A 13,934-nucleotide genomic window follows, 5' to 3' on the forward strand; every position below is an offset into this window, starting at 1 on the left:
TCAACTCCAGCTCGTCTAGCCGTTTCATATATGTCATTATGACATAAAATCCTACCTTCATTGAGTCGCCCAATCCCTTTTCCATACACCAATTGTAAATCTAGGGCAGGCAACTCAACGAAGTTCTACAGTACAGTACATAAACAAGTGTGTTTATTCAACAGGACAAATACATAACAGCCTTCTACATCCAAAGAGTCTTGTACCTAATTCTACCAGACCTTTCTCCACCAAACCTAAATACGGACCAATGTCAGCCTTCTCCGATTCGCTCCAGGTCCCCAATACAGCCTTCAGGCAGCGCAAAAGACGGCTCCTAAGTTTATACTCTCCCTAATCATTAATATATGACTGTTACCAATGGTAGATAAAACAATTATAATCTAATACATTTCTTATATTTCTAAGGTCAAGCAAGAAATGCAATACGTATTCTTAAAGAAGGGATAGGTAATTATACACCATATTTTATACAAAGCTTTTTAAAATCTATTTCAAAATATGAATTAAGTCTTTACGCATTTAGAGAGAAAAGGAGCGACACACACACACACATTATATATATATATATATATATATATATATATATATTGTTACGATCTCTCCTACTCAGGCCTTCTGTAAACACTGCTAAACACAACACATCAACACATCAAGAACTTGACAACAAGACTCCAAAAAATCTGGTACTTTAATAATGGTCAAATCAAACAGCCAATAAGACAGAACTGGCAACACAATCAACTGCTACTAAACTCATAAACTCTACTGTCTCTTCCTGGACTCGTACGTTTCACCGCAGGACTGCACCAGGACCGACTTCATGGCTGACTAACAGTCCCGGTCTCAACGCTCTCCGGTCTTGAACTGCCGCTTTTCTACACACTGTGTCTGGTCTGCGCAGGCTTATGATCAGATGACCATAACACGGGCGCTATTCACGTGCAAAGCTCATGCCAGCACTGTCCCTTGCCTTTCACTATAGCACGCTAAACTGTATTACTGGCCTGTGTCACAAATGTCAGCTGATCACACACAGTTAACCCTTTTGCGTCGCGAATAGGGTTATAACAATATATATATATATATATATATATATATATAATGGGCGTAGCCACAATCATCTAAGTCTGGGTTTACTCCGATGGAAATGTGTTCAATCTATGGTGCCTACTGTACGATACTAAAACAAAGGAAATGATCGTAGAAGAGCCTGAACCAAGGATTGCGCCCTATATGCTTAAATTGAGCATGAGCTCTAGCTCGCAGTCAAAGAAATTGTTTACGCCGCCTCTTCTTTTGAATTTAAAAAAAAAAAGATATTACCAATAAAATCCACTTAACCCCAAATATCACAGTTAATATTAACTTTCTATAGTGGTTAGAAGGCACGAGAGACGCTGGTCGCCAACTTTTACGTTATATGTATGCAAACGCGACATGAAGCTCTTCCAAATCGACACTAGCAGCTGGGAAGAGGTGGCACTGGATAGATCTACATGGAGAGCGTGCATAAAGGAAGTGTCTCGGATTGCAGATGTCATACACAACAGAAGCAGAAAGAAGGGTGAAAATGCAACGGATGTCCAACCTGTGACCGCAGCTGTGTATCAAGGATTGGCCTCTTTAGTCACACAAGAAGTTGCAAAGGGAAAAGATCGTCTCTCGAGACGTAAAATGCCACAGATAGTGGTTAACCACTTTACATGTCTGGGAAACACATTATTATATGATGCGTATGGATAAGGCCAGTTGTGCGAGAGTGTGGCGGAAAAAAAATCACTTCCCCTACCTACATAAATCTGTGTCTACGAAGCAGTGGTTCTCTCAACCCTTCTAAATGGACTTGAGACATGTCTTCTGTACAGAAAGTAATTAAATCTACTTTTGAACTCTTTCCCAAAATATATCAACGCTTCACTTTTAAACTTACGAGAGCCGCACTATATATAGCTACGCTACGGTATACACATTCGAGACCAAAAAGTCACTGCCGAGGACAAATGTAGATGACGAAAAAATAATCTGAATAGGTTTTATTCCGCAAAAGGTTTATGTCAGCGCTGGATGTGGCAAAATATGTAGGTCGCAGCCGTAGCTACGTGAAATACTGCACTCCTAATTAATCTCCGGACTTGTATTGAAAGCAATTTTTTTAAAAAGCTTTTTACAAAGCTTATATCAACTAAATCTGTCTGTCTGTCTGGAAAAAAGTTTGTACTCGTTATTTCTTCCACACCCAATCTCGAATCAAGCTGAAAGTTCGAACTATTATTTCTTTTACCTGACAACACCAGAATCAATTTTAAAATTAATATATTCGTGAATTAACTATTGGCATAAAATATTCTGTTTGGTATCTCAAACAAGGGAAAGAAATAATACTAGACTTAAGTGGTGGTATGAGCATAACTAGACCCCTTTTGTCGTCTGAGGCTTAGTGAATACCAAGAGGAAATAGAAATAACAGGGCAAATGCAGACGGCGAAAAGAAAATGTAAATCGAGCACCTGCGGGCAATGGTTATGCTTGCTCTGGATGTGGCAAAATATGTAGGTCACAACTGCGGCTGCGCAGCCACGGGGAAATACTGCATTCCTCACTAATCTTCGGACTCGAAGACAAGCCTTATTATATATGATATAAAATTATACATTATATTATATATATAATCTTCCTTGTTCATAGACATTTCTCTAGCAGAATGGTCACCGCGTTGGCTTGAGAAGCCTGAGAATGCTTTAGCCCATAAGTTCGAATTCAGGTCGTTCCCTAAAAAAAAATATATATTTTTTCTCCCACCACCCCTTTCCAACTGATCCAGACAAGTGATAGGATCCATAGTGTATTGAGAACTCTAAAAGCATGCCATTGCGATAAACAAAAACAATTTTTAAAAAATATTTGTAACCGCACAGATTAACTATTGATAGTCTAGAGCTATTACGAATTTAATTATACGACTGATCCAAACTAATTGATACACTTAGTGTAAGCTTTGTTGTATACTCTCCTGCCTTGACTACTGCAACGCCGTGCTAGCAGGTATACCTGATGACAAAATAGCCAAACCGCAACGTATACAGAACAACGCCGCACGAATAGTAGTTAGAAAAACAAGACGAGATTCTGCTACTACGCTCTTGCGCACGCTCCATTGGCTTCCCGTGAAAGCGAGAATCAACTACAAGGTGGCTACCTTTTGTAATCAGTGTATCTATAATAAATAAATGCCCTTGTACCTTAGTGAACTGTTCACTCCATATGTCCATCAGAGAGCCCTGCGCTCAATGGACTCAACGCTTATAGTGGTGCCACGTTTCTCCCTCAAAAGCTACGGGCTGCGGGCTTTTTCAGTGCACGGACCAAAGGTTTGGAACTCACTCCCCATTGATCTCAGATAGACAACATGCTACACTACTTTCAAGAAGAGCATTAAGACCTATCTATTTAAAACTTTTTTTAGATTAGATTGTCATTTTAGCTCTTGTGCTTATGCTAGTAATGTTATTACAGCGACTTGAGCCTACATTTTGTTTGTTAACAGTGTTTTATAAATACATTTATTATTTTTATTAAAAAGTATTTTTGTATTTTGTTTGTATAACTGTTATATTATATGTTAACAATTATAATGTAACAATATTCTTATATTTCTTAGATAAAGCAATGAATGAGACACGTATTCTTAAAGAAGAGAGAGGTAAATATACATCGACTATCTATGCAGTATGATTGTTTGTACTACTGTTAGATTATATGTTAACAATTATAATGTAACAAATTTCTTATATTTCTTAGATAAAGCAATGAATGAGACACGTATTCTTAAAGAAGAGAGAGGTAAATATACATCGACTATATATGCAGTATGATAGTTTGTACTACTGTTAGATTATATGTTAACAATTATAATGTAACAAATTTCTTATATTTCTTAGATAAAGCAATGAATGAGACACGTATTCTTAAAGAAGAGAGAGGTAAATATACATCGACTATATATGCAGTATGATAGTTTGTACTACTGTTAGATTATATGTTAACAATTATAATGTAACAAATTTCTTATATTTCTTAGATAAAGCAATGAATGAGATACGTATTCTTAAAGAAGAGAGAGGTAAATATACATCGACTATATATGCAGTATAATATATTTAATAATATTTAAAAAGTCTTTATGGCTTTTGAGACAAGACACACACACACACTCGCATATATATATATATATATATATATATATATATATATATATATATATATATATATATATATATATATATATATGTGTGTGGTGGGTTTGGCACAGAACAAACTAAATGATGAAGGCAACTCGTAGGACGATTCGAAACTGTTTATTATATACTAAAGACCTGCCAAAGGCAAACATAAAAACAAATGAGCATTAACCTAACATAATTAATAAGCCTAAATGGTTAGACCAAGTTGTACACACAACATCAAAGTCTAAATACTAAATCTTAACAAAAAACGAAAAGAAAATCATATAGTGTAAACCAACCATCTCTTATACAAACACAAGAGAGATATGGAACACCCGAAACATTATAAAAATAAAAGACAATAACAATTAAATAGAACAACTGGTTCATAAAAGCCACACTGGTTGTAGAATTAGATTAACAAGATGGACATTTAACATTCTATATATGATCTAATTCGTATGGTATACCAAAGGTACACAATTCAACAAATGGAAACATTTACATACTGGTTTCCTAAAAATAACGATAGTCCAACAATATGGACGAAATCCGGGGGTAGCGATATTCTATATAGACTACTAAATAAAATTACAATATAACATAAAAAAGTAAAATGCAATTACCTGCAGCCATACATAAACACATGGTGTAGAACCAGACACAAACGGGGAGTGGAGACGACGTAGGTCCAGTAACATACGGACACTACAGCGATAAGAGATGCCGGTCGAATGGACAGTGCCCACGTTGGTCTGCCTTGTCATGCGCGGACACAAGGTGCCATCTAGGGTGAAGGGTCACGTGGATATCGGGGTGGCCGGTGTTTTCTAAAAAGATATCCACTCCACTACATATATATATGATATATATATATTGTTATAACTCCGCCATGCGCACCGACATCTAAGCTAGAAGGTCCGCACTGTGATAAACTAGACTGAGAAGGATGTCAACATTAGGAAGAGAAGGGAGAACGATTTCCGCCCAAGTTGAGAGCCGAAGTGAAAAGACTGTGCCTAAGAAAGATGATGTTTTGTGAACTTGTGATGTCGTGTAAATAAACATATATGTGCCTCGTCCCTATAAGTTATTACAATATATATATATATATATATAAATTTTTTTAAAGCTCAAATGTAAGCTATAGATTTTGTGATTGTCATAACACTTCTATAATTTGGTATCATGAAGAATACGTACATAGAAATGAAATGCACATAGTATATATTTATATATTCATAAATATGATATACATAGCCTTATTTTTATATATGATATATATTATATTATATATATGTAGGCGCGATGGCTGAGCGGTAAAGCGCTTGGCTTCTGAACAGGGGTTCCCGGGTTCGAAGACTGCGATTTTTATTTCGGGATCCTTGGGCGCCTCTGAGGGGAACTTTACTAACTTTACTTTAGATTTATATAAACATAACCACCTATAAAATGCCTACAAACATTCAAACATGCTACGGTCAGAAGTTGTACACTCAACATTTACCGTACTTCTTAAAAAGGTTACAGGCACACCCAAATAATAAAATAATATACTGATATGTCAACAAATAGACAACATACTGCAGCTTTTAAGCGTTTAATCTTTTTTTTCATTGAATACAATCTCAACACTTTTCACGTCAGTTTCGCTTCCTTTTAGACGCGGTCTAAATTTTTTTTAAAAAAGTAAAAAAACTAATATCTTTAATATGATAGATTTGCGTCCCTATTATTTTTTTGAGAGAGAGAGAGGGAAAGAGAGAGAGAGAGAGAGAAAGAAAGAGAGAGAGAGAGAGAGAGAGAGCAAGTAATGCTATTTTGTAAAACTGTAAAAAAAAAACAAACAACTAAATCCTAAGAGCATTGAAAAAATAAATTTTGATCTATTTGTATATTTAAAAGTGGTCAAATAAAGGATTACAATTAATAAACCGCAATGATATTTCTTATTAATTAGAGAAAAAATACAAAGAGAAATGTAGAAAGTACGTAAATGTGTACGAAGCACTAACTTTTTGTTGTTGGTGGGAGGGGGGAGCGGATAAGTAAAAGAGGTACTCAAATTAACGGGCCAAAAATATGAACGTACGGTCGTCTCAATGGTCCTGGGTTCAATCCATGCCAATTGGATCCAAGAGCTATAGCGCCTATCAACTTACTAGGAAAAAAAAATAGTCTTTAGTCTTTGGTATAAGATCGAAGTTTGTTACTATTATTACTAAACAGTTGCAAAAATTGTCTATTTTTATAAAAAAACAACTGCTTGCATAGTTGATTTTAAAAATTCAATTTTTCGCTTTTAGAAAAGAAAAAAAGAAGCCGTTACATCATTACTTTGAATGGTCTAAAATATCATGATGTCGGATTTTCATTATATTTTCTAGTTTACGAGATCTAAACGGGACGGGCGGACAGACAGACAGACCACTCAAAACTAATAGTCTTTTCCCTTTTCAGGGGCCGTTAAAAAAAAACAAACACACACACACACAAAACACAGCGCATTTCGTAAAAGAACAGAGATACTTTATGCGCCAGTCAGTTTTTAGACTTGGTTGAGATGCGTGACAAATTCGACCTAACAATGCAGCTTACGCAGTAACACGACCAGCACCTCGGATATAGGATTCAAAACGACCTTATAAACTCAATGGCAGATTTTCCCGTCATCCTCGACTGCACGCTTGATGTTAGCCACAGAGACGTCTTTTACATTGCGTATTGTGGACGTATCAGTTTACGTAGCTAAAGGCCAATAGTACAGTACTTACGCATGGTTGCATGTTTTGTAACAAAAATAAGGCCTTATGCGTTGGAGGCGGACGAAAAGGTTGGCGTGACTTGGAACGATATATATTGACTAATCTTACGGCTAAGGACCCCGCAGATGACATTCGCCCAGGGCCCCGCCCACTGTTAAGGCCACCTCTGCTGCTAGTCAATACCTACACATGAGGAGATTTTATTATATTGCAATGTACAATGGTTAGTATTGAGGAACATTTAGCTAGCTACTTATGATTTTCACAACAAAGCTGACACAATCCATGGAGCCTGTCAGCTTTACAATATCTTTGTCTACGAGTTGTTATAGAGTCAAAGATAGAAAGTTCAGTTGCATCAGTATCAAATTGTATCAATATAAAGTTGTAACACTACCAGGAAGAAGAAGAAGAGGAAGACAGAGAAAGCGATCAACGAATGCACAGGCCTGTAAGTGAATGAAATTCTATCCAAGGCAAAAAAAACAGAGAGCAACGGAAAATGAGGGTGAACAGATCTTGTGTGGTGCCCCAACGGACCAAAAGACCAAGGGATAGGTGAGGGTGAAAGTTGTAAGTATAACTACAGTGTAAATAAGGAACCTTATTTTGTGGGTTTATTACTGTGAATTTGCAAGAATTGTATGTCACGTTAATGCTGAATTGAGAATCAAAAAAAGAACACAGACGTTTCTTCAGTGTGCTTTTAAACATTTTATATTTCCCCCAAAAGTGATTCTGTCTGTGCCAAAGAAAAAAAAAACAAATGTAATGTGAACACAATATTAAACATAAAATCGACACTAAAATTTGCATTAAAACAGTAATCGTCACAATGTTCACATATGTCTTGTGTTTAACAAATACAATAAATGTGTATACTTTTTTTTTCTGTTTAGTACAAGAACGGGCAGTTACAATAGAAAAACAGAGACAAGAAAAGGAGCTACAAGATAAATTGGGCAAGTATTTTAAGATACGGTAATACTCCTAAATGGAGAATCCCTACGTTAACTAGATCTGTACACAAAAACTAAAAATGTCTTTTGGGTTGTTCGCTGCAATAGTTCTTTGTTGCAGACTTCTCTCTATTCATTCATTGCGATGGCGCCACATCGGTGGTTCGAATCTCGTCTTGGCCTATGTTTCGCAATAATATCTTCACCTTCTTCTCTTTATAATCTTGGTACCTTAGCTCTGCTATTATTATATATTATGTGTCATGTTTTTTCTAATATTTTTTTTTGTGGGCAATATTTGTATTTTATCGTTTCCGATATTAAAATAAATGCAAAAAGTTTGCACTTTAGATAAAACAAACTTTTTTTTTTAAAATTTGCAACACAAATTTGATGTTACCGAGATTTAAAAAATAACTATTTGTGTCACCACATAAAGTTAGATATAGACTATTCTATAACTTTTCTATTTTTTTTCTATCTAGACTTTGTGAATATAAGTTGAAGTGAATGTGTTTTGAGTGGCTGGTAGTGCAGTGTGTGTGCCTATGTATGAAATGACAAGTAGAAATTCATTGCACATGGTTGAGTGAACAGCAGTGTGTCAGGACTGTGTGTAAAAGACAGATTCATAACAAGTGGCTAGAGTAAAGAAGCTGAATAGAGACTAATAAAATCAATGTGTTAATTGAGACTCATGCTGTTTTAGTGTGTCTATTACAGACTTCACAGACCTACAGACAGACAGCCGTTAGAAAACAACAAAAATATAGATTAATTGAGACTTATCGAAACTAACATAAATCCTTCTCAAACGAAAGGTACGCCACTACACAAACCAATGTGTAATAAATTTTGGACCTTAATTAAGAAAAGATTTTCTTTCCTTTTACTAGCTCTAGTCCTACAACTGATGAATTTGATAGGAAATGTTTTTAATGTTTTTTTTATAGCGCAATTTGTACAATGTTTTACATATTTCGGATGTTCCTTCAGAGTTGAAGATAATCTAGTCTAAACAATCCTTAGACTATCGAGAAGTGCGAACGACAGTCGAGCGTGCACACTTAGCAGCCATCCTTGTTGCATGCTTAAAGCGCTATGTTCCTATATTTATTTTTTTCTTGTGGACCAGTGGGGGGAGGGTTATCTGAAAGATATTTTTCGCGCGTCTTTCACATTACCCCTTCATTTGTTTTGTTGTGTTTATTAAGTTAGGTTTGAAAAAGATAAGTAAATTTTCTTTTGTTGCTTTTTTTTTTTTAGTAAAAGAACATGAAGATGTAATAGAAAAAATAAGACAAGAAAACAAACAATTACATGATAAATTGGGCAAGTATTTGAAAATCTTATATAAACTTTGTTTGAAAAAGGTTTGAAAAAGATAAGTAAATTTTCTTTTGTTGCTTTTTTTTTTAGTAAAAGAACATGAAGATGCAATAGAAAAACTAAGACAAGAAAATAAACAATTACTTGATAAATTGGGCAAGTATTTGAATATCTTATATAAATTTGTCTGTCTGTCTGTCAAAAAGTTTGTACACGTAATTTTTCCCACACCCAATCCCTTTCAAGCTGATATTTTGCAAAGTCATTTCTTTAACCTGACAAGACAAGATAAAAAAAATTAATCAATTAGTTAATTAACTATTGGTAATTAATTAGTTTGTTTGGTATCTTGAACAAGGGAAAGAAATCAATCGAACTTAATAGAATTGGTTAGTATAATTTGAATTAATTCCTTTGAAGACTCTCTACTGGAACCCTTAGTGAGCATTTTTTGGGGAGATTGAAGAAACGACCCTGTAAATATTCACCAAGATACATTTATCTTCCATCCTCTTTCCTAATTGGTCCAGACAGGTGATAGGATCATAACACATTGATTGAAAAAGTTAAAACTAAACCAAAACAATTGGTAAAAAATAATTTCTAATCGCACATATTTGTTATGATGAACTCTTCATCCACATACTTATTTTTCCACGTTCTGACAGAATTTTTCATTTTACATTGTACATTCTACCCTGTTGTGATTATACTTCAAAACTATTTTTATTTATAGACTGAAAACGTTAGCTTTCGTATAGAGCAATAGGAGAATGCATGCTCTTTTTATATAACACAAATTATACTATCTAAAACCAAATTTAATTTAAGGGGTCAAATCAACGTTTAGGAGAGAAAGACATAAGTCAATACAAATCATAATTACATCACTGATCCAAACTAATTGATACAATTCCACTTTATCTTTGTTTCTTACAAAAGTATTTTTAATAATGTTTTTCTTGTTTAAGATATCCAAAAGCCTATACGTTATTTAGAGGTATACATAAAAGAAAACAATGTATTTCTAATCGTTTTACAAAATTACAACAGTCTATATGTATTCTTAAAAACATGTAATAAAATGATGACATTTAAGAAAAAAACTGTGGATTGACAGATACAAGCGTTGAGATTTTATCATTTATATTTGTTTTCTTTTGTGTAGAAAAAGAACTAGAACTTACATTGAAAAGTTAACATTTATTTTAATACAATGCACCTTTTTAAGATATTTTTCAATAAACTTAGGTATATAATCTTATCCCCAACAGCATTAAATTTATGTTTTAAGGAAATGCAACTTTTTTTTGTACTCTGCATACAACTTAAATTTTGCTTATATTGGCGAGTTTTTAGAAGAGAGCAGTTGAAGTGCGTACATGCTTGAAACAATGCGCAGTGCAAGCTGAAGAGAATCAGAGAATATATTTAGTTGATCAACTTCTAGACAGATTTTTACGTCTTGTTGAATACATCAATAAGAAATGCAAGAATTGGGCCGTAGACTTTTTAACTTTAAATAGAAGAGTTTTTTTATGATGCCATCTTGAGAAACACAGTTCACAACAAGGGCCATAACTCAAATATAACACGTATCAACAAGGATAAACATAAACTGCTTCCATTTTAACAGCTTAACAATAATGCGTGGGTGGTGGACACTGCCTACTTGAGTGGACCTAAATGGAGGTTTACAAGGCAGGTGTTCTGAGTACAGACCGGCAGTGAGTCATGGATTTCCAACGCAAAGCAAGAGAGTAAACTTAACTTATTCCACTTGGGCCTCCGATGGATTTTGAAAATCACGGCTAGTGACAGTGTTCAATACTGAGATGCTTGCGCGAACAGGTCTTCCCAGCATTGTCACAGTCCTCAGACAACGCCGCCTGCGCTGGCTCAGACATGTTCGCTAGATGGAGCACAATCGTAATAAAACGGGACCTAATAACAGTGAACATTAATACTGACCTTTGGGAAGACATAGAGACGGCGACCAAGAAAGCTATAGACAAATGGACAGTGAAAAAACATTGTTCTTAATTCTGGTAGAAAAGCGTGCCATACGAAAAATGGCCAACTCCTCTACTACCAAAGTGAAAGCCACTTTAACTTAAACCTACCATGTATGTGGACGGGAATGTCTTTCAATAAAAAAAAAATAGAGTTCCACAGTCACATGAAAAAGTGTTTGAGATGAATTATAGTCGCTCTACGTCTGAAAGAGGCCAACAAAAATAAAATGCTGCAATTTTTACGATTGCTTTTATCAGATTTAAAAATGTGCGTGGCTGGTCAACACTGCCTATTTCAACGGACACGGATCTCTAAAAAGGCTCTACCAATTTTCCTAGACTTTGAGAGCTAAAATATATTTTCAAGACGTTTTTTTGAAAAGAAACTTGCATTGTATTTTCTCCAAAAAAAGAAACATGTAACAAACCACATAAAAACAACAACAACTGTGCAGTGGCGTAGCTAGGGTACACGATGCCCTGTGCGGCAGCTCCTCATGATGCCCCCCTCCCTTATAAAAAAGACCAACGAAATAAAACAGCGAAATGACTTTTTTTTTTCGACCAGCGCGTTTTAACCAAGCGCTTAAGGCTAGTTTCTGTTATTTTGCTGAGGACATCCTAGCGGTGTGGCTGAAGTCGATAACAAGGTGTGTAAACGGTGTAACAAATAATGTTACTGAAAAGATTTCAGCTTCAGCTCGAATTCCAGCCGAACTCAGAGAATGGTTCAAGCAGACAATGAATTAACGTGATGTCAATGACATACTACAGAATTTGTACCCCGTCATTATCCATGGCAACGTAACTTCAACATTTGGAGAAAATGATCCAGTTTTGTGATTTCAGGAAAATATTGGGCTCATTATCACCCAATATTACAATAAGTTTCTTTTGTATTTGTTTAAGTATTTGGTCTGGAACTAATCGTGGTTCGGAGCACATGTTCTCACAAGAGGGCATGGAACTTGGGTAGTAATTTCATAAACCCCTAGAAACGACCTAGATTTAGTCTTTGTCATTCTTCGTCAACTTTTTCGCGATGCCCATGAAGTGCCAGATTTTAGTATTCTAGAGTCTAAGGCATTTATTTATTAGCTCTAGATCGAGATGAAACCAGCGTACTGAACAATGGAGTAACAAAATGTGCGTGAGCGTGTAAAAGTGCGTTGCCTTCAGAGACTTAAACAAATCTAGTCAACTTGATTCAACCTGGTTAACAGCTTACGTTTAATTTAAAAAAGAACACTGGAGATTAACAAAATTAGCAAAGTAAATTAATTTGTAGCAAAAATGTGAAATTCTGTAGTTTGTCTTTATTCATGTATGTACAGTGTGTTGACTTTATTGAGAAAATGTATCCTTAGTTTAATGCCCCTCACCACTTGATGCCCCGTGAGGCCCGCACCACTCGCACATGGCTAGCTACGCCACTGCAACTGTGAGAACTAAGATTGAAGAAGTTTGAAGCTTATATACTGCTGGGACGGAAGTAATAGCTGGCTCAGAAAATATACGATTGCTCAATCATGTAGTAAGTCAAGGAAAATATAAGATAATGAGATAAGGAAGTGATGCTATCTCCGCTTTAGTATGGCTAATGTGATGACCGGTCAGAAATCCTGCCCATAGATCCTAGACAAAGGAGGTGTGCCCATACTGAATGTAAAAGAACCTATTAATTACAAACGTTTGGAGTCATGAAGTTCAAACCTGGCGATTCTGTTTTATTAATAAGGGATATCACAAAAGATATTGACTTAATATTTATAAGTTTTTAAGTTCTTAATCCTGAAAACGAAGCTTTTGATTTTCAATTTTTGAAATTCTTGTTCACTATAAAAATAAAACTGACTGGCAGTTTTTTTGGGTCACTTGTCATGGAAACATAGTCTACACCTGGCTTTGGGACCAGAGCTTGCATCATTAGATAATTAATTTTTTTTTTGTGAACTTTTGTGTTACTTACTTTTAAGTGCTAAAAATATTATAACATTAAACATTTTTAAAATATTTTTCGATTTATAACATTAATTATCTATTCTATGATACTGTTGTAATGTACTATTTTAGAGAGTATGTTAGTTTTGGTTAGTTAAATATATTGTGTATAGTTTTAGCGACGGTAAAAGTAATGACATAGTAAGACAGACTAATGACGTAGTAGACTTAGGCAAACAAGAGACCAACATGGCGTTATGTTTGAAGTAGGTTGTGTTTCGAATAGCAGTTGAATAGTAATTAGATATAGCAACGTTTTAGGAAGACTGGACGGATTTCCCAGTGGTAAATAAAGTATCATTTTATAGAACTGAATTATATTCAACTTGTAATGTTCTGTGGCTAATGTTAAGTAATAATTGTTACATAGTCGAAGTCAGATTAGATTAGCCCACAACACTATAAACCACATAAAATAGTTTCCTTATAATGTATACCTCTACTTTTCGTTTAGCCAACCTTTCGACATTTCAAATTAAAGAAAAGTATAGATGGCCTGAAAAAGGTAAAAGGAATGCAAGTTATAATTACCTAGCTAAAATAGACTCTTATGATATGTTGATACATCATGTTCCTTACTATACTTTATAGTTAGAAAAGAAATTGTTTTACATTAGCAAATAATTTGAGATCTAATGT

At 34.9% G+C, this 13,934-nt stretch overlaps 1 protein-coding gene across 8 annotated transcripts in view; it reads left to right on the forward strand.

Annotated features, from left to right (window-relative positions):
• LOC106057074 (uncharacterized) overlaps window positions 1-13,934 on the forward strand; it is a 35,034-nt gene that overhangs the window by 17,192 nt on the left and 3,908 nt on the right. The window contains exons 8-16 of one of the 8 annotated variants that reach the window (XM_056014258.1): window positions 409-450; window positions 3,662-3,703; window positions 3,802-3,843; window positions 3,942-3,983; window positions 4,082-4,123; window positions 7,891-7,953; window positions 9,217-9,282; window positions 9,370-9,435; window positions 13,750-13,800. In XM_056014258.1, the coding sequence (XP_055870233.1) occupies window positions 409-450; window positions 3,662-3,703; window positions 3,802-3,843; window positions 3,942-3,983; window positions 4,082-4,123; window positions 7,891-7,953; window positions 9,217-9,282; window positions 9,370-9,435; window positions 13,750-13,800 (456 nt within the window). The remainder of the gene's footprint in view (window positions 1-408; window positions 451-3,661; window positions 3,704-3,801; window positions 3,844-3,941; window positions 3,984-4,081; window positions 4,124-7,890; window positions 7,954-9,216; window positions 9,283-9,369; window positions 9,436-13,749; window positions 13,801-13,934) is intronic. The other 7 variants (XM_056014262.1, XM_056014259.1, XM_056014261.1 and 4 more) reach the window with 7 other exon arrangements.

This window comes from Biomphalaria glabrata, chromosome 16, assembly GCF_947242115.1.
Source record: "Biomphalaria glabrata chromosome 16, xgBioGlab47.1, whole genome shotgun sequence".
Lineage (NCBI taxonomy): Eukaryota > Metazoa > Mollusca > Gastropoda > Planorbidae > Biomphalaria > Biomphalaria glabrata.